At 39.9% G+C, this 17,272-nt stretch overlaps 1 protein-coding gene across 1 annotated transcript in view; it reads right to left on the minus strand.

The window, feature by feature from the left end:
• Positions 1-472: 472 nt before the first annotated feature.
• Positions 473-17,272, minus strand: part of cckbra (cholecystokinin B receptor a) — a 28,815-nt gene continuing 12,015 nt past the window's right edge. Inside the window, exons 3-5 of the mRNA XM_067404604.1 lie at positions 16,780-17,041; positions 2,170-2,297; positions 473-1,008 (exon numbers count right to left, since the gene is read on the minus strand). Coding sequence (XP_067260705.1) covers positions 473-1,008; positions 2,170-2,297; positions 16,780-17,041 — 926 coding nt within the window. The remainder of the gene's footprint in view (positions 1,009-2,169; positions 2,298-16,779; positions 17,042-17,272) is intronic.

The following is a 17,272-nucleotide window of genomic DNA, read 5'->3' on the forward strand; positions in this document are numbered from 1 at the left end:
ATAGACAATAAAAGCTGTACCATTTTGTAGCCAGAAAGCAGCCATCTACCAGAGTACTCTATTGTTTGATCATGCAACATGCAGTATTTGGTTCCATAACATCAAAGATACAAGAATATTTCTACAGTATTTCTCTATTAACAAATCCCATGCATGATAAGATATTCTTCTGAAAAGTCCTCTAAAGATTTCACACAATCAAAATAAAGCTACATCTTTGCACATCCCATATACCGCACCTTTTGATTGTATCACAATGCTAAAAGTTGAAGACACAACATTGACTTCAGCAGAAAGAACAGACAAATGAGGTATTTTTTTCCAAATAAAAATGAACACTGACACACTGAATAAAGCATGTTAAGAACATGAAAAAGAAGAACACATCTGGTGATCTGAACTCTTAAACAAGCAGTACATGTCACAAGCACACAGCTTATGGATCAAACTGGAGACACCTGCAATGCTAATGCTAACACTGTCCTACCGTGCTAACGGTGGTATAACTGAACTTTGTTATGGATGCCCCAGTGAACCCAGTGACGTCATCATCACCTTCCCTCCTCTTCCTCCGGTTGTGGCACGGCCGCCTGCAACACCCGAATGTGACCAAGAGAGCCTTGCGGAAGCGGGTGTTCATGAAGCAGTAGATGATGGGGTTGACGCAGGCTGAGGTATAGGACAGCAGCTGAATGAAGGAAATGGGAGCTCCGGAAAGAGCGCGCTGGGCTGACGTTTGATCGAAAGCCTTCCAGGTGTTGGCAGAGTACAGTGGCATCCAGCATATGAAGAACATAGCAACTATAATGATCAGCATTCGTATCACTCTTTTCTTAGCAATGAGCTTGGCCTCTGAGGTGTTGCTCCGTGGACGTTCTGTCTTGACGGTGCCTGAGGTGGTCAGAGCAGAAAGTTCCATTGCAGGGGGCTTCTTTGGGACCTGGATGTAACATCCATCACTCTCATCGTGGCCAGGAGACAGTGCACCGTTCAACCCATTCTTTACACCTGTAAAATAAAGAAGTGAAGAGATGAAGAAGGTGTACAGTCAATAGATTCTGTTTTTACAAAAGTTATTGATGTTATTTCTGTTTAGTTGCAGTTACACTAGAATTTGCAATCCATTGACTTCCATTCATATGAACAATATAGAGACTGGAAGTGCAGAAGAAATTTCACATTCCTCTGTTTAATGTAGATGGCATAGTGTGGGTTTTGCAGGGCACAACAACATTAAGAGGATGAGAAGGCTTATTTATATAGGAAGCATCTTGTAACACTTTGCATGGACCTGATACAAGGGATTTACAAAGTACTGCAAATAACAACCTGTATAACCAGTAGTCTGTTTAAATATGTATAGTATATATGTTCTGCCTGTCCCTACTCTGAGTTCTCCAAAACATTAACTTCACTATTCACTCTCTCTTTTTTTTTTTTTTTTTTTTCTCTCCAGCCTCATTTATTTGATCCCAGCAATGTTACAAATATTACATTTTGCAGCAGACTTCTAATAAAAGGTACCTGTGGAGGTCTGCAGTGCCCTCAGAACTACCCCTTTCCACCTCATTGAAGTTGTCTAACGCTTCTCCCTGAGAGAATTACATCCAGCACATCAGGGCACAAATAACCTTAACACCCAGGGAGGTATTCAGCATGACCTTAGTGCATTCAGTCCTCGCCATGGGAGATTTGGGTCAAGCAGCCTCTCACAAAATGGGGACTAGTTTGTTGAGCCTTTGAGAATGCCAAAGAAAGCCAGCCACCTTACTCAGAGCAGTTACATCAAGAAAAAAAAAAAAAAAAGGTCTCAAATGATGGCATGACAAAACTTTTGACTGGCTGTTTGGCACACAGGAAGCATTGAATCAAAAGCCATAGGCCGTAAACAATACAGAATTAGAGATATTTCCATTTTGGCTTCATTGGCTCACTGCTGGAAATGCAAGTCACACATATCATCCAAAGGACAAGTTCAAATTGGATTCAAGTGCTAGCAGAAAAACATAAATGGAAAATGCCTGGTGGCTAAACAAATGCAATCTTTTGGAAGTTTTACATGTGGTTCATTACGGTGAACAGGCATGCTTCAGACTACTCGGGGCTTCGAGAGCTTAATGAAATTGTGGTGCGAGGGCTTTTACGAAAAGAAAAAAAAAAGATTCATACCACTGGAGTCTTTCTTCTGCTCCATTTCAAACTGAATCCCTCTGTAAAGTTCTCTGGATATGAGACCGTAGGCAATTATCATCACGACACCTGGGACGAAGAACAGAATGAAGAGCAACAAGACGTACCTAACAGAGAGAAAGAGAGCAAAATATCTGTAAATGAAAAGGCAGTGAATCAATACAGTTAAGATGGTGAGTATGAGAACCTGAGAGATGAGTGGTGAAACCGTACTGTGCTGCATTTTCCAAATGCGTTGTAAGCTTAAGTGGATTGTAAAAAACAGAAGATCTGAGGTTCAGTTGAAGTCCTATAATCAGAAACCAACTCAGAGAATGTAGGTGCCACAGAGTGGAAGAGCAGGAAGAGTGAGGAAACAGAATTCTATGAGCAAGGAAAAGAAATTGCTGTCTTTTCACTCACAATTCTCTTTCAGTCCGTGTGTTTCTTAGTGACAAGAAAAGTTTGATTCTTTGGCTTCTTTTGGATCCATTTTCATTTTCATTATCATCTTATCATATTATCTTAAAACTTAATCTAAGAATTGAAAATTGTACTGAATACTGAATGTAATGAATAGCTTTGATTACCTGTAGCTGGTGATATTCAGTACAACAGTATTATAATATTAACTAACTTTTGCAGTCAATTTGAATTATTTGCAAAGAACAACAAATCTAACAGATTCAGTCACGTAACTTTTAAAATTTAAATTTAAAAGCTGTATCCAGTAATACGACGTCATTTCATAATATTCAAATTACAGCGTGGGAGTGTTCCCTGAAAGCATCTATGCTATCCCGTTCCTCTGATCTTTTTCATCTATCAGACAGCTTTGTGCTTGCAGCTCCTTTCCATGCTGCACTTATCTGATATCAAAGACACTTTTCTCTCCTCTTGTTTCCTGTGTAGCTTTCAAATTCATTACGAGCTCCGGCACAAAGGCAATAAAAGCAATACTAATCTGACCAGGAAGTAGATGTAAGTGATGAGGGTGTGATATTGGGAAGCACCTTTTTATGCAAAACAAATGTATAATGTGTGATGTCTAATAATACCTGTGTGATGTTTCTCATTTAAACAGAGCAAAACAAAAATCTCTTCAGTAGTGAAACAAGAGTATATTATTATGTGGTATTTTTCTTCAAGTCACACTAAGGTACTCCGGGTGACAATGAAGAAGAGCGAGTCACTGGGAGAGTGAGGGCATTATTTCAAATATAAATCAAATAAAGTGCAAGCCTACATGTTAAACCTAATCGGAATTGTGCTTACCCACAAAAAAACATCATCATGGATAGACACACATTTGATACCGCTGTTCAAAAACCTGGTGAATTTGTGCAAGCCTTCGTCTCTGTCACAGTTATGTTTTGTTAGTTTATTCGTTCACAGACTTTTAGATTGTGTTCGTTAGTTTCCTGTTTCCTTTGTTCAGTTTTCCCGCTTCTCATTTCTTTTCATTGTTTTCAACTGTGTTTGATTAATTGGTCTCGTTTGTGTTCCTATTTAAGTTGTATCGACCTCCACCCTATCGACCTCCCAATCATCACAGGACTGGACTGGAGGGAAACCGTCATTAGGTGTCTGGAGAGTGTTGTGTCCCAATTCGGAGCACATCCAGAACCAGAGCCCGTTTCATCCTGTATGACCGCAGAGAAGTCATGTGAGCCCCCAGCAGATCGAGCAGCACCACCCGCCTCAACAAATGAGCCAGAGCCCATGGACAAGAGGACAGAGCTTGCCATCATCCTGGAAGTGGAGCCCCAGCTTGGATCTGACCTGGAGAGTAAGCCTGAGCGGCCAAGGGAACGAAGGCTGAGGACTGGCTAAGCGACTTGTCGACTCCCACTCTATCCCACCCGGTATCTGAATCTTTATTGCACAATGAGAATTGTTTGGACTACGATCTGTCAATTACTGCTTTTGACTGGGAATTATTCTTTTCATTAACCTACATTGACTGTGTCATTCTGACTGTGGCCTTGGCAAGTCTTGTGTTACCATTTCCACAGAGCTCAGCCAGTCCTCCAGCCCCACTGCTGCTGGATGTTTGCAGCCCTGCACCGTCTCTGGGGAAGCCCTGGTATGAAGTCGAGCCACAGGTTGTGCAACTACCAACAGAGCCTGTGCAAGAGGATCCTGTGGCTCTGCCTCCGGTCTCGGATCCCTTTAGTCCATCTCGGCCCGTCAACCTGTCTGCTCCATCTTGGCTCCCACCTTCGGCTCCACCAAAATACCCTAAGCCTTGTGGCTCGATGGGTTCCATCATCCTATCGGCTCCCCCTTGGTCAGTCGTCACACCACTTCCGCCACAGACTTATAGGCCGTCCGCTGCGCTCCGACCCTCCACCCCTTCAGCTGCAGCGGGTTCCTACTTCCCTTCGGCTTCACCTATGTCCTCAGTCACACCGGCATCGCCCCAGTCCTTGGGTACTCTGGCTCCACCTACGATGCTTGTTGCTGCAACATTGCCTGGTTCTCCAGCACCAGCGATGTCGCTTAGTTCCATCGATCCTCGGTCTCGCTTAGTTCCATCGATCCTCGGTCTCCACCTGTGGATTCAACAGCTCTGTCTCGGTTGGTCACCCCTCAGATGTCAGCAGCCAGGCTGTCAGGCACTGTTTGGCTCTTGGTCTGCGTCAGTGGACTATTTACATCTTTGCTCGCCGGGATCCCTTTGTCGTCCACCTGTCCCTAGTGCTCTGCACCATCCCTTCGCCTGTTCGGTCACGTTCATGTTAAATGTGTTTCTGTGCCCTTTTTTGGATTATTGCTAGTTAAAAGTTAACTTCGTATTGGATTTTATCCTTCTGAGTCTTCATTTATCTGTCTGCCTGCAACGCATATTCTGATATTTTGACAGTCTCCACTTTGAAAATCCTGGCAAAGAAATGTGAGTTTGGATCGCTGCAAGACAAACTCAATAGAGACTGCATAGTTTGTGGCATAGAAAATGGCACTGTTTGCAAACAGTTACTCAGTGAAAAATTCTCACCCTGAACTTGGCTGTTAACATAAGTTATCTGCATGAACAGTCAGAGAAGAGTATGAAAGAGTTGAGAACAGACACAGAGGTATACACTTTACAAAAAACACGTTGCTCAAAATGTAATGGCCAACATGCTTTGGAAAAAAAAGTATGATTTTTTTCATTTTGACGGACAGAATCATAAAAATTTTAATAATAATAAACATTTAATAGCTTCTGTTTTCACTCACATTTTCATTTTTATTCACAAACTTACAGGATCAGCAAATAGGCCTAGGCTATGCATTTATTTATGTTATGAAAAGAAAGTTGACCAAAGACTATGCGTCACTTTTAATTTTTTATCTTGAACAGTTGTCGCTGATCGTGAGTGAATGTGATCATTCCTTTCTCTTTACTACTTAACAGAATGAAATAAACATGAGTGAACATCAGAAAATATGTTGAAAGATACCAAAATCTGTATCACACCTTAATCAGTTCAATCAGTGTTGCAAACAATGTCATGTAACATTATAACTCAGAAAAGCCATTCGTTGACCATAAACTTGAAGGTCAGCAAGAAAAATAACTCCAGCGGGGAGTTTTTTTTTTTTTTTTTTACTGTTCTTTAAGTATGTTTGAATGAATCCATCAAGTTTTTATGACAGCCACAATTTAAAACAAAACAAACTAGGTTTGAAACTTAATTATGTAAGTATAAGTATTATAATTTTTATTATTATTAAATGGACTTAAAGGTCCCGTTCTTCGTGATCCCATGTTTCAAACTTTAGTTAGTGTGTAATGTTGTTGTTAGAATATTAGTAAAATCTGTAAAATTTTAAAGCTCAAAGTTCAATGCCAAACGAGATATTTTATTTAACAGAAGTCGCCTACATCGCACGGCCAGTTTGGACTACATCCCTCTACTTCCTTCTTTAATGACGTCACTAAAACAGTTTTTGACTAACCTCTGCCCACAGGAATACACAAAAAAGGGGGCGTGGTCTTGTTGCGCTCCCACGGAGAAGAGCAAGAGTTGCGTTTGTAGAGTGTTCGTCGCCATGTCGTCTAAACGGTGTTATTTTCATCCCACAGTCCAATCACCTTTGTTTGGCCTTCCCAGGGACGCTGTACTTAAAGATCAATGGTTACAATTTATGTTTAACTCGGTTCCCGAAAATAATAATTGTGGTATCCTTACTGTAATAGTTAATGTTGGACTGCAGTGCACATAATGGCCACAAGAGGGGACTATGTTTATGTATATGGCTGTTTTCCGTATGAGGTACTCTGAGTGAGTGCTAACGTTGTACATTTTCTGTCGCTGCTTGTGGAGATTAAAGAGTTCAGTCTCTCTGGAATTATTGTCTTTTGTGTTCATTCAGCACAACACCACAATAATCCACATGTAAAACTATGTGCAGCACACGTTATGGTAAGAGGCGGGACCTTTCTGGGCAAGGTGCACTGTCTATGGCTCTGGGTGCACTAAGCTGCTGTCGAATCACAACACAGGAACCGCTGGCACAATCAGAACTCGTTGCATATTTCTGAAGGAGGGACTTCATAGAACAAGGAAGTCATCAGCCCGTTTTTATGACAGTGGAAACAGCGGTATACAGATAAGTAAATTATGTGAAAAATACTGTGTTTTTTTACACGCGAAACATGAACACATGTTATATTGCACACTATAAACACAAACAAAGCTTCAAAAAAACACGAAAAACGGGACCTTTAAATTGGGTGCTCGCCCTTGTGTAATTAAATGCATTGTTTTCATTTTATTCTGGAGACCGAACTGCTGCCACACTGTATCCTACTCACCACCAACTGGTCAGGGGTGGGAATTACAGTTACAAGTTACATCAGCCTCAGTAATCTGTCAAAATGACAGAAGGCCTTCAGATTTTTCCGTCACTGCTAAAAAAAATCTGTCAATGACGGAAAATTTTCTGTTAATACAACCTCTGGTGCTATGCATTCAACAAATGCTGCAACAACTGTTGTAAATTAAACCACTTGGGATAGGGTGGTGGGGTGAATACCAGCACAGCCAGCTGGTGCTATACCATCCTAATAGCCAAAGAACCAGCAAAGGGATGGAACACATGAGCTAGATGCACAAACTGATGACAATGTGAGGGACACTTTTTTTTTTGTGACCCTGTTGAGCTCACCAATCACAACTCTAAAACAGAAAAATGGAAATGGCCCACTGAAAGTAAAATTTGATATGAGAGCCAAATGTAACGTGATATCCAAGCAAATGCTGAATAGTTTTGATCACAACATCCCTATCAGCACAGCAGAGAAAGTCAATCTTGTGGCTTATGGAGGAGAGACAATTGACACTGAGGGAATGACAGTTTTGCAGTGCATCCTTGGGCAATTTAAATTCCACGTAGTTGATCAGGATGTAAAACCTCTTCTTGGTCTACAGGTTAGTATTGCTATGGGACTCATCCAACTGGGACCTGGTGTACACATGCGGCAATGTAAAGCACCAGAGGTACATGAATACAGACATCTTTTTAATTGTGATGTCACTGGCTGCTTGCTAGTTGTATATCATGAGACTGGATAACACAGTGAAAATATAAATAGCGATGAAAGAAAATTGGGTGTGATAACACCTGTAGCCAAGGCAACAGAGTGGGTATCAGCCAAAAAGATAGGTTTGCATAGATACAGTTCATCTTAACAAAGCCCTCCTCAAGCCACAACATCCCCTAAAAACTGAACAGAACATTACAGATATGCCTTGTGCTAAAGTGTTTACCATTCTGGATGCTAAATGTGGGTTCTGACAAACCCCCCTTGATGAAGCTTCATCCAAATTAACTACATTTATGTCCCCATTTGACCATTACAGGTTCTTGAGGATGCCATATGGAATCTCAACAGGCTATGAGGTCTTTCAGAGATCAATGGGGCAAATGTTTGCTGGACAGCCTTGTGAAATTGTATTTGATAACATTATCATCTGGGGTTGGACGTATGAAGAACACAATCATTTGAGACAGGTACTGAACAAAATTTGTACCATGGGCATGAAACTCCACCCTGACAAATGCAGGTTCAGAGTTCATTTTGTCCAGCACATTGGTCACTTGCTAACTGCTGATGGTGTCAAACCCGACCCTGAAAAAAAATTAAAGTGGTACTGTATGTGACATGCCAACATAGGACAGACAAGCACAGCAGCAGTTCTTAGGCATGAAAAAGAAATGCTGGCACTCGTGTTTGCAACAAAATAATTCCATGACTTTATACGGTCACTGTAGAAACTGATCATCTGCCCTAATAACCATAATAAAGAAGCTACTCCATACGGCCTCATCTCACTTACAGGATATGATGATAATACTGCATCATTACCACTTAGATGTGATCTTCAAACATGGTAAGGAGCTTTTTGTGGCTGGTGCATTGTCCTGGACCCACCTTTCCACATCCGAGCCACAACTCACTATGACCTGCTGAAGTTCATGATCATCTAAGTACTCTCTTCCCGTTGTATGATTAACTCAGGACTGCCGTGCAAAAAGATGTCACATGCCAACAGCTTTCTGATATTATCTGGAATGGTTGGCCAATGGCCAGCCACCTTGAAAGAACTTCCATATTCCTCGCATCCCTTCTTTTTAATGAGAGATGAGCTGACCATTCAGTATGACTTGCTGCGTCATGGGCACATAAGGTACATAAGGAACAGACAGCATCTTCTCCATGTCTCAGAACCCCCTCCAGCTGACTTTAAGGAGGATTTCCCAGTAGTGACTCATGCTTGGGCACTCACAACACCACCGAGTACTGAAGGACCCATGCAGCAATCACAGTCCCCTAAAGTGGACTGTTACACTGATACAGATGGCAAACGTTCAGTAGTGACTCAGCCGTCCTAACATTACAAAGACTATGTTATGGCCTGATTAAGATGTGCTATGCACTCCTATATTTCATTATGCATGTTATTCATATGTTATGTGATTTTTGGTGCAGTTATACATTCCTCCTTTATTGCACCTGTTTTTTTTTTTTGTTGTTTTTTTGTTTGTTGTTTTTTGTTAGATGCCAAAGAATAAACAGACTGAAGTGATATATGTATGTATATATATATATATATATATATATATATATATATATATATATATATATATATATATATATATATATATATATATATATATATATATATATATATATCATATATGTATATATGTTATATATATACAAATATGGACAAAATAGTTGGTACCCTTGATAATTATGATCAAAGATGATTGTAAAAATAAATTTGCATTGTTTATCCTTTTGATCTTTAATTCATAAAATTATCAAAAATCTAACCTTTCATTGAAGGAAAATAATTGAAAGTGGGGAGAAAATCACATTATGAAATAAATGTTTTTCTCCAAAACACGCTAGCCGTAATTATCCGCACCCCTTTTATTTTATTTTTTATTTTTTTGAGTAATTTCCCATTCATATTTTAAATTTTTTTTAGCACACCAGGGTGATCATGAACATTAAATTGTCCAGCCATGACTTCCCGTTCCACAGGAATATAAACATGAGGAAACAAAATGGCCAAATTCCCTTAATCATTCATCACAATGAGTAAAACCAAAGAATATAGTTCTTATAGTTAGATTATAGTCTAAGACTGTTGAGCTTCACAAAATAGAAAGTGGCTATAAGAAAATAGCTAAAGCATTGAAAATACCCATTTTCACTATCAGGGCAATAATTACGAAGTTCCAGTCAACTAAAGATGTTACAAATCGTGTGTCTATATCGTCCTAATGCACAGTGAGGAGGAAAGTTTGAGTGGACAAAGACTCTCCAAGAATCACAGCTGGAGAATTGCAGAGATTAGTTTAGTCTTTGAGGTTTCAAGAAAAATCCTCTGCTCTCATCCAGAAATAATCTCCAGCATATTCAGTTGTCAGACAAGACAGGAACTTCAAATGGTCTTCTATGATCAGATGAAACAAAAACAAAAAAAAAGAGCTTTTTGGCAGCAAACCCAACAGAAGGGCTTGGAGCACACATGGATAAAAAGTACCCCATGCCCACGGTTAAATATACTGCTGGATCTTTAATGTTGTGGGCCTATTTTTCTGCTGGAGGTCCTGAATCTTGTTCAGATACATGGTATCATGGATTCTATCAAATACCAACAGATAAAAAATCAAAACCTGACTGCATCTGCTAGAAATCCAATAAGGGGCCATGGTTGGATCTTCCATCAGGACAATGATCTGTAAGGAACCCCCCACCGGCCCAAAAATCTGATGGCCTTGGTGAAGGTTAACGCGTGCATGTCTTTTCAGCGCCCCTGTGAAGTTCACTTAATTTCACTCATTTAATCTGACTCCAATTTCAAATCATCATTACTCTTAGGTTGTGTTTCCAATTAGAAATTAATCATTTATAATTAATACTAATGTATTAATTTAGATATTTGATGATTCTGGGTATCCCATACTTTCAATTATTTATTCATCATGGACCCATATCACTTAGAAAAGTCACTTCGGCCAATTGAGTGCCTTTCACGATCACAAACTCGCCAGTTCTGATTCTTAGTCAGAGGGTGCACAGTTTACTAATGCATGTGAGTTGAACTGCCACATGCTTGTTCATACAAAAACACAGTTTTCTTAGTCACGATACTGCAACTTGCTAAGCCAGTTGACAGACAAAAATCAAAAAGTCCCATGATGTGCTTACATGCTCCTTTCATGGGCCTTTAGTTTTAATCTATCCTGACGCAGATTTGCGGAAATATGGACTCCAATAATCTACTGGTCATAATGATTTAGGAAGAATCCAGAGTAAATCAAATATGATATTTTATTTGTCAAGTAAAAATGTATCATGTATCATATGTATCATATCATCTTGTAGATGTTGTGAGGGCAGTTTAGGGCAAGGCGTTGTCCTTTGCTATTTCTTTGAGATCTTCTCTCCAGATGAGTTTTATTGCTTTATTGCAGGGCGCTTGATCTCAGTTTTTGTTTGAACAGGAAAATCAAGTCTTACAGATCCAAAACAAACATCAAAACCAACACAAAAATGTGTCACTTAGCACAAAATGAAGCTTTTGCCATGGCCATCCCAGTCCCCTGACCTGAACCCTAAAGAAAATGAGTGAAGTGAACTGAAGAGAAGAAGCACCAACATGGAGCTGGGAATGTGAAGGATCTGTAGAGATTCTGCATGAATCTTCAGGCATTATAGGTGAAGACTGAGAGCTGTTATCTTAGCAAATGTAGGTTGCAAATAGTATTGAATAAAAGGGTGCCAATAATTGTGGCCAACGTGTTTTGGAGAAAAACATTTATTTCATAATATGATTTTCCCCCCACTTTCAACTCTTTTCCTTCAATGAAAGGTTAGATTTTTGCTAATTTTATGAATTAATGAACAAAAGGATAAACAATACATATTTATTTTTACAGTCATCTTTGATCATATTTATCAAGTTTACCAACTATTTTGTCCACGTCTGTATATATATATACAGTATATATTTCAAAATGATAACTTATGGGTCTATATATATATATATATATATATATATATATATATATATATATATATATATATAGACCCGTAAGTTATCATTTTGAAATTACCTAGGGCATCTGGATTATGCTGGTTAGTGCTATTTTGGTCCTGCTGTTTGTCCTCGATATATACTGTGTGTGCAGAATTATTAGGCAAGTTGATCTTCTTTTTTCTTTTCAAGCACATTTTACCAATTCCAAACCACATCAATCTTAATAACTACTATTAATTTTCTATTTAATAAGTGATATTTAATTGTTCATAAAGGCTGGAAATGAAAAACGCCTTATATTCAGGTGTTTATAATTATTAGGCAGGTTTTCTTTTACAGGCAAAATGAGCCAAAAAAAAAGAGATTTAAAGGGGTCATATAATGCTATACCCCACAGATAATTTTTTATAGTATGTTAAATTTGTTATTTTTTGAGGGTGAGCAAAAACGCTCAGTTTTTGTGTGTGTCCCTTTAAATGCAAATGAGCTGCTGCTACCAAGAATAGGGTGGAGTTTGAAGAGCTCATGTTAGCAGCACCAATAGAGTGCCCCAGGGATGAAGCGTTTTTGTAGGCCAACCCGGAAGTTAGCGCCGCACGGGTTCCCTCGGTTGAAAGCCTATTCATTTTTCCCATAGACTTTTGGAAAATCGCAGAAAATAAGCTCTGTGTTTAAAGGGTTATGACACTTACACGTTTTGTCTATCAAGATAATCTTTACAAGTTAACACAACATTTATAGATTTTGAAGCCTAAATAAAGTTGTCAGATATAAAAGGCTAACAGTAGGCTATAAACGGACTACAGCACACCATGGTCGCAGATCAACGTCGTCACCACCAAGCGTCCTCAAACTTTATTTAGAAAACAACTCTATTTAAAAACATGCTCACTGATTATTATCTGTGCTGTGTATGAATACTTATCCACTTTTTCATGACAAATGCTGTCCAAATGTCCTGTTTGTCGTGATGACGTCTAAAGTCCCCGCCAAAGGAAGTAGTCCCTTTTAGCACTTTGTTAGCAACCGCCGATGTGAAGATGCAGTAAAAGTTAAAAAAATCACAAGTGGGTTATAACTGGTGTGTTTTATGCCATAGATCAAAACGTGAAAGTATTTAGAGGCTTTGTTAACCACAGACCTTATTTCTGGCGATTTAGCAAAAACCCATTCAAAAAACCCATAGACTTTACGGCGTTGGAACCGGAAGTCCTAAAATGCTAACTCGCTTCCGGGTTTTGCCTACAAAAACGCGTCATCCCTGGGGCACTCTATTACCTCATGCAAACTCACTGAAAATGTCAGAAACTGTTCAGCCTATATTTGTTCAAACCAGAGTCGGACACTGATGGAGAGATTCAAGAAGAAGTGACAACATGTAGAATGCAACAGGACGTATCTGAATGGTTAGTTGATAAATTTATGCAGCTGATATGGAGTTAACTATCTTAAATTCATTAATTAGCATATTCTGAAATGATAATCTATAAATCTACTTGGGTAAAGTTGGTTTTATATTCGCACATTCGGACTTCTGATAAATTCAGGTTTTCCAATAAATGTGCAATAAATTAATGTATGCGAATTTTAAGCAGCGACATGATATTGACAACCAACGATTGTCAACTTACAACATTTTTCACAGTCAATCAAAATAGGCAAGTATTGTTTTAATGGCATATTTACTTGTGAATGTCCACTGAATGTCCAAAGTAGTGTTAACAAGGCTATTGAATACGGATGTCCGAATGTGCGAATATAAAACCAACTTTACCCAAGTTAAATCGCTCATGTGGGAACTGTTGTAAGATGCCTACAGAGCCAGAGAATATATGCTGCATGAAGATAGAACAAGTATAGTTTAGTTTAATTACGGTAATAACGGTTATAAGTTATAACTTGTTGTCATCTTGCTTTTATGACATGCTATTGCATTTGTTAAGTACTGTATTGCAATAACATGGTCTCACCGCTTAGTTGCGTGTTCTCGGGGGCCGGGTTTATGTCAATTTTAGAGGGAAGAAGATTGTTGTAGTCCAGCCATAGACTGTAAAAAAAGATGGACGCCGCGACGCCGCTTCCTTCCATTGTATTGAACTGAAGCCAAAATGGGCTGATGAATGGGCGCTGACACATTACGCAATGGAAGCCTGGGCATGCGCAGAAGGAATCGTCAGTTGAGCCGGAGGCGGAGTCGCGATATCAAACTTCCGCCCAGACAACTGCGTCATCATTCATGTATTTTAAATAGACTATAAAAATTATAGACAATTTAAAAGTCTACCTATAAAATAATAGGCTATTCTGTTTCTAGAGCAATAATTTTTTTTGAAACAGCAAATTCAGTAGATAAAATCAATATAATATGCCACTAGAAACAACTCTAAATCGTCAGAAACGGTCCTGCCATTTTAAATCAAGTTCAACTAACGTTACAGGAGATCGATTGCTGTAATTAGAGTAAGCTATCATTAGTTTTGTCCTGCTAATTATTATTTTATACCCATAAAAATAATGAGTAACTGCCAGATAACGATCACCTGCTTTTTCCCGACATGGTTAACATTAGGTGTGTTATCTTAACTAATAACATTTATTAATTAGCTTATAACGCCCACATTTGATGTTACAGAAAAAAAGTTCAGTGATCCGTCAGATCCTGTAGGTCGGTAAGTACAGTTTACTGCTGAACAACTCATTTTGTTGGTGTTATATAACAAAGAAATCGAAAATTAACAGTTAGTTAATACATCTTCAATCTCCCCTCGAAGCTCCGACAGTCCTCAGACAAGCTGTCAATCAACTTCGAATCATGACGACACACCCCGTTTTTATAGCATCAAATTGCTAGCTAAAATCTAAATCATCACAAAAACGAACAATTGAATATATATCAGTGTGATAACAACTACCTTAAATGACCAAAACCATCTTTCAGAAAGTTTTATTTGAAGCAGAATTTATTTTTACGTTTTCACTGAAGTCTCATTCGACTGCATTGAGAGGGCGGGGTTTATGACCTGTACTGCATCCAGCCTCCAGGGGGCGATCAAAGAGCCCGTGGCTTCACTTTTCAGAACGTATGAGACACACCCGAGTCCAGCTAGCCATTTGTTGTAGTCCTTAAACAGAGATTTCTTTAAAAGAAAATATCTCCCTTTGCATTGAACTTTGAGAGTCATAACTTTGCAGATGTTGTTTATGCTTAAACAGCAACATTACACACTAGCTAAAGTTAAAAAAAAAAGTGCAATCATAATCAACCACCCCTTTAACTCAGACTGAAAAGTCAAAAATTATTAAATGCTCATGAGAAGGATGCAATACTAATGCAATACTAAAGATTTAAGGCATGACCAATGGACAACAAAATGCTCATTGAGTCAGCAAGGTCTCATCTATGTTGATGGTAAATTTGTTGATATTAATCTTTTATTTACAATAAAAATAACTAATAAGCATGTACAAAATACTATAGTACCATCAAAACCCCAGACCCCACGCCCATGCCCACTGTGGAGATGGAGCCAGAGCCCATTGCAGACTGAGAGATCCAGGCATTGCCCATTATGGAGCCTGAGCCAGGTGCTTCGTCCCGTTTGGGAAGAGAAGCCTGAGGACTCGGCTGACCAGGTGTGTGAGCTGGCCATCACATCAGTGCAAGTGGGAGTGTTAGTAGTGCTGAAGGAGAATGATTGGCTTAGAGACTGAAGTGCACCCATGAACCTCTGCTGCCGTTTAAAATTCTACCCATAAATGAATCATCATTTTCATCGCTGGAATCCCTATCCAGTATTGTCTTCGCTGCTATCATCCCTGTCCCTTTCCAAGTCTGTCTCTGCACCCCACCTTCCTCTCCCTTTTATTCCACTGGAGTCAGTCATTCCTTTGACCCCACCTCCGCTGGCTCCCCTCAGCCCTTCGGTTCATCCAGTGGCTCCCCTTACAACCTGAATCCACCTTAGGATTTGAGTCACCAGCTCCGCCATGGCATGGGGATTCCCTAGCTCCAGCTTGTCCCTCCGAACCCTCCGCTCCACCTCGGACCAATTGGCTCCATGCTAGCTCTTCGCCCCCTCTGCTCCACCCAAGACCATTATCCCTTCGGCTCCACCTGGGTCAGTCGTCGCCATACAATTGCCACAACTGCTCTGTCAGACTCCTCCATCCTTCAGGCTTTACCAGAGTACTCGCTCACACCTGCATCACCTCGGTCCACCGGCCCCCAGGCTCTACCCCGGCCGCTGGTCACCGGGACCCCGCTTTGTTCTCTATGTTTATCAATGTCACCGTGTCTCTTGGTCCATCGGACTTCGCCTGGGACTCACCATCTCCTTACGTCACCTCAGTTGGTCAGGCTCAAGTTTATGCCTTGGCTCGTCCCTCCATCAGTTCCGCCTTGGGTCACCCTCATCCTAGTTGCCTCCCGCTGTTCTCTGGGCTCTTGTCGGCCATTTTATTCAACCATGGATTCCACCAACATCCACTCCTCCATGGACGCTTTCACCATACACTCCTTCATAGATGCTTCCACCATCCACTCCACCCTGGTCTGCCTGTTTCCAGGCCTTTGCCAGCCCTTCATCCACCTCCAGAGCCCCCTCCTTCCCCCTGCAGTTGAACTGTTATGGTGCAAGGCTGCGCCTTCCTGGAGGCGAAATGTCACAAACTGCCTGTTTTAGTCTTATATTCATGGACTTTCTATTTGTTTCTATCAGTTATCTTTTTTCCTTCGTTCCAGTTTCCCGCTCCTCATTTGTTACTATGGTTTCTGATTAATATGTCATCACCTGTTTATCATTTGAGTTTAATCACCATGAGTATTTAAGTTCCTCCTTTTCATTCAGTTGTTGTCTGACATTGTTCGTGTGTGTGTTGAGAATGTAGTTACGCTGCCTTCCTGCAATGGTTATCTAAGTTTGTTTTATTAAAAAAACTTTTGTTTGTGAAAACTTGTTTGAACCTTTTTTCATCATCTTCATCCGAACCACAGCGTGACACTTTAAGCATTCATATTATTGCACCATTGTTAAGATAAAAGTAATGGAGTCAAAAGACTAACCAAGTCTGTTCCACTTGACTGTTGGGCCAGTCAAGCCTGCACATGTGAGCCGTGATGTTGTTCGGCTTGTTGAATGGCACCAACATACTAAACACAGGATAGGGCACCATGATACCCACAGATAGTACCCATGTGGCTGTGATGACCTTGTAGGCATGAGAACGGGTCTGCCATGCCCTTGACTTCAGCGGGTTGCAAATGGCACTGTATCTTTCAATAGCAATGGCCACTAGACTGAAGGTGGAGATGCTGACAGATATACCTGTGTAGACAAGAGAAGGATATAAATTAATATGTCATCATGTATAATGCAGTGCTCATAAACTAAAATATTTGTGTATATTATAATATATAACAATCTATATAATGATCTTAAAGCTAAAAAATATTCACTTTACATACTGTTTATTTACAGAAAAGTCATTGCTATAAAATGGTAGGCACAGTATTAACCTTCGTCAGTTCTCCACCTACCAGTCCATGTTCCATGTAT

The sequence above is a fragment of the Chanodichthys erythropterus genome, chromosome 12 (genome assembly GCF_024489055.1).
Source record: "Chanodichthys erythropterus isolate Z2021 chromosome 12, ASM2448905v1, whole genome shotgun sequence".
In the NCBI taxonomy this organism is placed as follows: Eukaryota; Metazoa; Chordata; class Actinopteri; order Cypriniformes; family Xenocyprididae; genus Chanodichthys; species Chanodichthys erythropterus.